Consider the following 10,003-nt stretch of genomic DNA (forward strand, 5'->3'; position numbering starts at 1 on the left):
ATCAATTGATTGGACTCTTCCAGTTGGTATGCGTACTTCCACCTTTTCATGTTCTCTGTATGTATAAATATCTTCTGTCTTTGTGTTCCATTCTGTGCATCCGAAGAAGTGAGCTGTATCTCACGAAAGCTTATGCTGAAATAAATTTGTTAGTCTCTAAGGTGCCACAAGTACTCCTGTTCTTTTTGTAGAAACAGACTATAACCTATCATTTAAACATCATGATCATGTTGTTATTTACTGTAATAACAAAACTAACAATTTTCAATCTTTGGCTATTTCCTTTTCTGAAGTGATTTCAGAGATATGTCTCGGTAGCATCCAATTTTGAATCCTGGGTTTTGTTTTGTTTTTGTTTTGTTATCTGCAAATATGTTTGCTTCTTCCCCGCCCCTCAGAGGTGCATGTTGCATATAGGGTTGCTCTACCCTGCATTCCGAACACTTCCCATCTGAGCTTCAGAGATCTAGTTCCTAGCCATCCTGCAGAAGGGCTTCTACAGACCCTACTGTTATTCCACCCTGTTGGGTTCCCCATAACCAGCAGAACTATCAGGGAACATTGGGGTGTTTTCTACAGTTTTAAAAGCATTTCTAGCTAGAGTAAAATGTGTGCTTGTGACTAAAAGTTTCCTGGAAATGTACTGTGTTAATCACAATTTAGTTTGACTACTTCATAGACTATTACTTATTTATAGAATCACAAGTGGAAAAAGGTCTACAGAGCAATCAATTTCTTCATCTCACAGAACTGTCCTTAAGGGTTTTCACCATTTAATCAAGTGTCTTTACACTTTAATCAAGGTATCTGTTCAGCAGAAATTGAGAATTCAGGAATCTTCAGTTCATGATCTGCAGAGCCGAATTTTGATTCAGGAATCAAAACTGCCTGTTTTTGTTATCAGCCATGAAACCTTGATTTCAGCCTTTACACTATCTGCAGATCTATGAAAGAAGCTACTGTTAAACCTGTGTGATACTGTAAAGGAAGTGGTCTACAGGTAACAGAACTGTGACCTATATATAGTTTGAAGGAGCACCTAGAGACACATTGACAGACATGACTATAATTGTCAGTTATGAGTAACAAACAGGTTTCTCTTGATCCTAGCCAGTGGCCCATGAATAGGCATTTATATGTTCTGAATAGTTGACTGTATCCATTACATCTTTAGTGTTGCCTGACGAAAGTTATATAAGCAACATAAATTAGGAGTTCATACATGATACCACAGCTAAGAGCTAGCTTTCATGTTTTTGTTTCTTCCTATGTTCTTTGCTACTTGTTCACAATACGCAAAGGTAAGGATCTCATCAGTATTTTCCTGATTATTGACACTTTGCCCATTAAGTAGAGGAACTTCTTTTCTAGTCTTAGTGTGTTTCTAGCTTGCTCATCCTGAATCGTCCTTCACTCGTTGTTTTCAAACCCAGGGTTGTGAGTTCAGTTCTTGAGGAGGACATTTAGGGCTCTGGGGCAAAAATCTGTCAGGGGATTAATCCTGCTTTGAGCAGGGGGTTGGACTAGATCATAGAATATTAGGTTTGGAAGGCACCTCAGGAGGTCATCTAGTCCAACCCCCTGCTCAAAGCAGGATCAATACCCAGTTTTTTAACCCCAGTTCCCCAAATGGCCCCCTCCAAGGATTGAACTCTCAACCCCGGGTTTAGTAGGCCAGTGCTCAAACCACTGAGCTATCGCTCCCAGCCTCCAGAGGTCCCTTCCAACCCTGATTGTCTATGATTCTATGAAATGGTATATGTACACGTGCTAATTTAACTAACACTCATTTTGACCCATTAGAAGTGTTGGATTTGAAAAGGACGTGATACAGTAAAGTCTTGATTTCCTACACAGGAAGGCTTTCTCTCTGCCATTCGTCTGTTGCATAATGGCATCTGATGAGATCTGATCTATGTTAACCACAGTTCAACTTCTCACTTCAATAAAAGAACAGTGAACATACATAGGAAGCAGGTTGAACAAGTATTGTTTATTAATTTATGCAACACTACAAACAAATGAGTGAGAAACAAATGTCTTTCACCTGTCCATAATGTCTGATTTTGTGCCTCATTTCTGAGCTCTCTATTCTCATATCACTAGTGTTAAACCTTTTGATTAGTTTGTCTTTGTCAACCATGTGGATCTCTCTGAAATCTCAACTTCTAGTATCAATGCACTGATCCCAGGAAATGATTTGTAGTCTGATTCATTCTTGTTATCCATTCACAAATTTATGCAGACAAAGAACCAATTTACAACATTCCAATCAAAAACATCCTCACTGTGGAGAAGCTTGAGGAGAGCGCCTTCAATAGGAAAAATGTGAGTCAGATGTATCTTCTGAAATAATAGATTCATAATTCCTGATGAGTTCTTCAACACATGACTACTGGTGATAACTTCATAAAATAATCCCTCATCACTTTAGAATTAAATTCTCAATTTTTTTTTTCTGCCATGGGTCCCCAAAGCAACATTTTTTGTCATTACTTCAATCCCACAATGCTTTGGGGTCATGAAACCATAGATGTTCTTTGAGCAGAGGTGATGGAGAAGGGAGCTCTGGAGGGTTCTGATGCCTTTAATTTGTGAAGAAATTATGTTGCTGTGGTCTGTGAGGCGATGCTGAAGGAAATAGGGGGATTTACATCTCCCTTTCCCTCCTCATCCACATGTTGCTCTGCTCCAAAGAAGTGCTGCTTAAAGATGGGGAGCAGCTGTCTGAGCACCAGGGGCCACTGGTTCAAGGCAGCTTGTTCTTCACCTTTTTTAGCAGTGCTTCCTGGTATCAGGAAGTGGTGTAGCCAGGGAGCAGAGATGATGAGTGAAAAGTAGTATCAATGTCCCAGGGTGCTTGGTCAGATTAGAAATGGGACAACGGCAGCAGCAGCAATAGAGAGAGGAGGAAGAAAGACCTCTCCTTCCCTCCACTTAATTCACTTCCTGTGGTTCCTTGTGACTGTTGGGTTTTGGTGATTTTTTTACAGTGACCTCTGTACAGTTGATTTGAATATCTTTAGAGTTACTCAGTATGTCACTGAATAGAATTTTTGCAGAATAAAACACTTCCTTCCACAGATGTTTCAAGTGATTTATGGAGAGAAGCCACTCTATATCCAGGCAAATAACTGTGTGGAAGCCAGTGAGTGGATAGAAGCTCTCTGCAGGGTAAGCAGGTGTAACCAGAGAAGACTGAGCGTTTATCATCCCTCCGCTTTTCTGAATGGGAACTGGCTTTGCTGCAAGGCAACCACTGAGAATACAAAGGGTTGCACTCCATGCACTGCGTAAGTTGCTTCTGAAGTAAAAAGCATTCTACAATAAAATGAGTCATTGATTCCTTTTGGAACTTGCAGATGGTTTAAGCATTAGTTTCATATTTTCTTTCACAAGTTAGCTGGATGCTTCTCTCCTAGTTGGGAAAAAAAGTGACTATGCTTTATCAGTATAAAATATTTTATTTTGATAGGCATGTTATTTCATCTAATACCATTTCAAAATAAAAGAAAAGGGCAGTGTAGCATGTAAATTAGAAATGTTGTAAGTTATTGATATCCCTCTACAGAGTATATATTGTAGCTCAAGATTCCTCTAGTCTGGGCATTGATTGTTGGATTACCTTGCCCACAAGTATTACAGAAGCAGTCGTTTTTAGAACAAAGTGGCTTCTTCACATATACTGTAAATATCCGAATGCATCACAGTCCCTCTCCTGCTGCTGCTACAGAAATGGCTTCTCTCAGAAGCTGTGCCACAACCCTTGGGATGTTTTATGGCTACTGTCTCTTCCCTCCCCATTCTGCAGTAATTGATGACAACCATCAGCCAGATCCTGTCATCTGATGAATCTGCTTTGCACATCTCTAGTAGGATGTAGCCTTGAAGCTGGCTTAAGTAGCGATACAGAAATATCCCTGTTCATCCTCTGGTCCACAGAATGAGTGGAAGGCATGAGTTGAGAAAGGGGTGTAACCAGTGTTGCTTATCTCTGGCTACCTCTGGATGGTGCAACTGCTCCTTTTGGATTGTTAGCAGCTGTTGAAAATTAGGGCAAATTTGAGGCTTCTCTAGTTTGATCAGATTCAGGATTCAAGTTAGGGTGCACAGATAGCAGAGAGCCACTATCACGACCTGTTAGCTAAGCTGAGCACTGTTCGCTGACTTGCAGCTGATGATTCAGCCCCAGGTCTGTCATTGTGCTGTTCAAATTGTCCACTCTACCTTTTTACCTAGTATTCTACCAACCATTACTACAGTAAATTTCTTTAAAATAGACTGTACCTAAAGAAGAAAACATGCAATGCAATCTTACAATTTGTGTTTATCTGACATTTTGACAAAAGTATTAGTTTGCTACTTAATTTTGTTAAAGCTGCTGCTGCTTAAAAAAAAGCATATTTTTGCATTTCTAATAAATTTTATCTTTTAATAACTTGATGCTACCCTCAATGTTTAATTCAATCTACGCTATTAAATCATCTAGTCCAGTCCCCCAGACCCATGGAAGATGATACCCTGAAAAAGTATTATTATTTTAAAATATCTCAATTGATTAACACAGTAGGACTTCCACTACTTTAAATAAACATCACTTTTTAAGAATGTTTTCATCTCTGTATTCCTAAAAATACTCCATTATACTTATTTAAATAATGCCTCTCCCTCCTAGTGTCTTCACCTTTCAAATATAGTAGGGACTATTAAAACTGGGCTTTTATTCCCCATCGTAACTAAACTTATTGCAGCATTGGAATTATTTTCAAATATACGGCAAATTCTGCGATAAAAGTCCATTTTTAGTAACACTACACTGCCGTCTTCTTTAATTTGTGTAAACTCATGTTTTTGCATCCATATAACATTTATTAACTTGTTAAATTTTGAACACTAGTTTGAACATGTGAAGTTCTATGAGTGACAGGCATTATAATTATAAATGGATAAATATATTGAAATTCATTCAGCTCTTTCTTGTGTTCAAGCTCTCTAAGAGAATGGCTTGCAATACTTACTCTCTGTATCTTCACCTAACTTTATTTTGGTTGTAGAGGTGTTCCTGCTGATATTCAAATTGAGATTGATGGGGATAGAGAAACCGAAAGAATTTACTCACTTTTTGCTATCAACATGCCTAAACTACAAAAGATGGAAGGTATCTGAATACTAATTCAATGGAGTTACAGTAGCATAAAATAATTGTAATGGCACGGAGAATAAGACTGATAGTGTCATGTTAATGTTTTGTGTATTCATTTTAATTTTATATAAAATTGTACGTACTTTCTGCTAAATTTCTGATATTACTGTATGATCGTATCATTCTCGTTCAGCAGTTTGAGGTACGGTCTCTCCTGAATGTGCACATGTAACTCCCATTAATGTGCTAATTGGATTTGTATACAAATTCACAAGACTATACAACAGTTTTCATCCAGTGAGCAAAGGGAATGCCACTTGGTCTTGTACTACTGCTCATTTATTAGCGCTGCGAAAAAGAATCCTTGGTGGCATGACTAAGATTCAAGAAAGAATCAGGTTTATGACAGCATTACTGGTAGTCATCCTATTGTGAGGACCCCAATATGTAGAATTAATGTTAGACCCATTGAGGATGAACTTACGAAGCTAAACCAGGTTGCTCACCATATCCAATTAATACCATTTTTCCTCCTTTGCTTAATACATTTTATGTTGTTAAAAGTAACTCCATATCTGAAAACTTTGAAATCCCTATCTGATAAATGAGATGAGTTAGCTCTGTTTACTGAAAGTAAAAAACTATAACCTTTTATTTGTGGTGATATTTGTAGAGGCTTGTGGAAGTATTGCAGTCTATCAAGGTCCACAGAAAGAACTAGACGACTATTCTAATTTCACAATTGAGGACTCTGTAGCAACTTTTCAAACTCTTCAACAAATAATAGCCATAGTAGAAAAGCTGAATGAGCCTCATGAAAAATATCGGAAGAAAAGATCATCAAGTGCTAAATATGGCAGTGAGTAAGTATCCTCCGTATTTCCGGCCTCCTTGTATGTATGTACGTATGTATGGGGACAAAAGGATGGGTGGTGGGGGCTTTTAAGGGGTAGGAGTGTCTGAACACCTTCTGACGATAGCTGTTGAGTTTAAACCTGTCAGGGCAGGGATTCTTTTCTTCAATGTTTGTACAGTGTGCAACACAATAGGGGCCCTAAACCCAACTGGACATTTGGGGACCATCTTAATGTAAAAGTTTATTACTACTACTGTTAATATATAAATCAGGTATTTAGATAAGCTGATTCACCACCAAATTATCGTGGCACTTCATGGGGCATAATACTGTTCCCCACAAGTACTGCTTCGGAAACAGGATTCCCAGGGAACCAAGTCAGAAAACACAAACACTACTAAAAGTACTGCAACGGTGACTGGTGTGAACACCTATCAGTTTGACATACCATTGGCCAGGCTAGTCTAGAACTTCAAACTTAACTGTCTATAGTGAATACTCATATTTTGGTCATGAGGTTTTCTCTCCTTTGTGTAAGGAAGATCCAAATTGTAAGAGGAGGAGACCTCTTAACATTGATTTCCTATTTGCTCAGTGATTTGAACAGGTCTGTTTCAGGGCCATTGTTGCTTTTGTGTGATAGCACATCAGGATTTGAGCAAACAATGAGACTACCCAACATGCACTAAAAATTATGCAGAAAGTATAGCTTTACATTTTAAAACAAACTGAATGTTAAATTATATGATTATTAGAAACCAACTATTTTTCCATCAAAAATACTTATATGCGGTTTTATTTTCCAGAGAAAACCCAATTATTGGAAAAGTTTCCTAACGAAAATAAACTGTGGCTTACATGGATTCAGAAGAAACTGGAAGTGTGTGTGTTTTTTATATATTTTTTTTAAATTCACAGTGTACACTTGTTCCAAAGTATTTAAGAATGAACAGAAATGCTACCTGTGTTCACAATCTATTTAATATTTAATAGAGAAAAGTATCTATCCTTTTGGGAAACTGATCATGAGGTTTATTCCTATTTTGATGAAGAACTTGAAGCTCCATGTTCTTGAAGTATCAGATGTGAGTAAATCTAAATATTTCTGCAATTGCTTTTTTTTCCCTTGGAACTTGCTAAAGAAATAAGCTTTCTAAAGGAGGGAAATCAACACCAGTTCTTGACTGGATTACACCTCTCAATATACTTGACTCACATTTAATCCACCATCAGTGCCTGCTGTGCCGAAAGTCTTGCAGTGGAAATCCCAACATATGACGACTCCAAAAGGATCTGTTCAGTGCACAACTTCTTTCTCTTCCTTTGTCAAGCTATTAATTTTGTCATGACTCCAAGGTAACTGCAACTGAAGTTTCATAAAATGATGCGGTGTGTTCTGTGTACTGCAGATACCAAAGCTGGTTATATTTTTATTTTTAAAAAATTACTGAAGAAGAAGAAATCAGGGAATCTGTTGTTAGATTGTACCTCTTGTTTACATTTGGGTGAGCAGTGGATGGAGTGACAAGACCACAGTCTGTTTTTCTTTTGTAAAAAATCAGGTACTAATATTTCTTGGTTGGTGTGTTCGTGGTTTTTTGTTTTGTTTTTTTTTTGTTTAAGTGCAGATTAGCAACACTTTTTGGAAGCTCTTTCCTGCAAATGAGAAGAATGCAAATGTGACAATGCTGTGGTTGGATACTGTTCACTTTACATCTCCGCATCTAGGATTTTTTTTTGAAAATAAAGAATTGGCACATTTTCGGTTCAGCTCACCTCTCATTACAGATGTATTAAATAATGTCTCTAGAATAATCACTCCAAGCACTTTAGATATCTGGACTGCCCCAGATTATATTTTTAGATACTTTGTAGTATCTAATCTTTATGATCAGTTGAATGATCAGTGCTGTTATGTGTTTTTAAAACAATGCTTTATGACCATTTTTTTAATTTCTAGTTATGGGTTGGGGGGGGGTTATTTGTCAGATCAAACAAATTTGAACTGGCATTCTTGACTTTAGAAAGTTTTGATTCTTGCTCTCTTACTCTGAGAATTAGTTTTGTGCTGAAAACCATATCTGTACATAATCAGTAGAAGCAAGGTAACACTTTGGAGAAGAGAAGGCTAAACTTTCCTTCACCAGTATTAAATATTATGGTATACGTGGTATAGTACCAGTAAAATTAAAATACACTGTGTACAAGTAGTACTTCATTTTTGGAACATTTGCTGTTTTTTGTAATCATGATTTGCCCCAGTCAGAGTTGAGAATGTAATTCATCAGTACAAATATAGATCCACAATGTTTACAAAACTATAAGCTGTTTAAAATACTACTGTAGGATGACTTCTCCTCCTAAAATCCAGACCAGTCGGTACCACAGGATTGAAATCCCCTTAATTTCAACAGTAACTTTTCTGTTAGAACAATCACTTTAATATTAAAACAACTGATTGAAATCACTTGGGATTTGATACCAATATCTTCAACATCACAATCATTTCTTACTACTTGCCATTTTACCAACAAGTATAGTCCTGTTTTTGCATTACCGTACTATTGGATGTATTCTTAAAGGAATTTTACTTGCCCTCAATTTCAGTTAGAAAAAATTAAATTTGTTGTTGACACCCAGCAATGTATTCTGTCAAGGTCGATTTGACCTAGTTTATTTGCCAAAGAAACAAGGTTTGCCAGATTTGAACAGCACTAATAAGTGTTAGAATTAAGTTTTGCTATTTATTGTGACCAGTCTTATTACAAAATGTGCTTTATGTCTGTTTCTTGAAACCTGTTTCTGTCACTTAACAGCAAAGTTAAATGTATAACAAGTTTAAATCTTATTATTGTAAGGACAAAAACTTTTGAAAATGCACTTTTCTTTTGCTTTGATGGTACTAGACTATATAAAAAAGGACAGCTAGGCCTCTAAGACCTGAGGCCTTTAAAATGTAATTTGTCATTTTATAGTATATTTAAAAATGCAGTAGGTACTCTAGAATTAAATTAGGTACAAATAAGATGATTAATATTAAAGTTGCTTTCACTCTGATTAGCCTAGACATTAAAACATTGCTCAGTAATTAGTTTTATTTCGACTGTAAATTCTTTTTTAATGTAGTTTTAATTTGTGTAAGGATGATGTATTGTTGAAAATGTATTTTTATTTAAATTTATTTTCTTATAAAATATTAAAAACTTTTGTAACATTGCTTGAGAACGACTCACAAATAAATGATGACGAATTGATTTGGGCTATGTATTTTGTGTGTGGTCTGGTTTTCTTAAATTGTTGGTAGCTTAATTGTGTAGTGAAGTAGAACCATTTGCTACAATCCGTCTTCCATCTTACGGAAACAGCTTGAAGTGCAATTCAGTAATCCTGTATGGTTACCTCATACATTCAGTTACTTTCTGATTTAGGAGGGCTAGGTGGAGAGAAAAGCACTATTGATAGAAGGTCCCTTCACATAACAATTTGCACAGGAGGGTAGCAATGTGGTCAATCTTGAAAGGAGCGCCCTATTAAATTAGTGAGTGGCCTGATGCATTTAAAGATATTTGGTTGTCTTTGTCATTGTGTGACATGCTCATTGTGATTAGCATTTCAACGTGTCTGTCACTTCCTGTCCTAAAGATGAGTGCTAAATAAGCACCAGCATCTTCTCTGTTGTAACTCAAATAGGTTTGAATTTGGTACGCAATCTACAATCTAACTGCTGGTCCCATTTGTGCTTCAGAGGTGCAGTGGAACATGAATTCTTATTTTATTCAGCCCCTAAAGTAAATCCAAAACCATTGGAGCCATGTGAAAGGATAGATCACTATTTGAATGAAAACTATCAGTCCCCATTCAGCGTAAAATGAGTATTTCATTAGCACCAGTGTTCTGCCTGTCTTCTGTGTTCATGAAGTTAACACAAGAGGAAAAGCTTGTAGGAGCTATTGGTCACTTGGAACTCTTTGTAAACTTCAAAAATGTTTTATCAGAAGGCTGAC

The 10,003-nt window shown here is 36.8% G+C and overlaps 1 protein-coding gene across 5 annotated transcripts in view; it reads left to right on the forward strand.

The window, feature by feature from the left end:
- RASA2 (RAS p21 protein activator 2) overlaps positions 1-9,253 on the forward strand; it is a 110,300-nt gene extending 101,047 nt beyond the window's left edge. For all 5 annotated transcript variants that reach the window (XM_050965883.1, XM_050965881.1, XM_050965884.1 and 2 more), the window contains 5 exons: positions 2,246-2,328; positions 3,085-3,293; positions 5,055-5,158; positions 5,817-6,006; positions 6,806-9,253. In XM_050965883.1, the coding sequence (XP_050821840.1) occupies positions 2,246-2,328; positions 3,085-3,293; positions 5,055-5,158; positions 5,817-6,006; positions 6,806-6,836 (617 nt within the window). In that variant the 3' untranslated portion in view covers positions 6,837-9,253. The remainder of the gene's footprint in view (positions 1-2,245; positions 2,329-3,084; positions 3,294-5,054; positions 5,159-5,816; positions 6,007-6,805) is intronic.
- The last annotated feature ends 750 nt before the right edge of the window (positions 9,254-10,003 follow it).

The sequence above is a fragment of the Gopherus flavomarginatus genome, chromosome 8 (assembly GCF_025201925.1).
Source record: "Gopherus flavomarginatus isolate rGopFla2 chromosome 8, rGopFla2.mat.asm, whole genome shotgun sequence".
Classification (NCBI taxonomy): domain Eukaryota; kingdom Metazoa; phylum Chordata; order Testudines; family Testudinidae; genus Gopherus; species Gopherus flavomarginatus.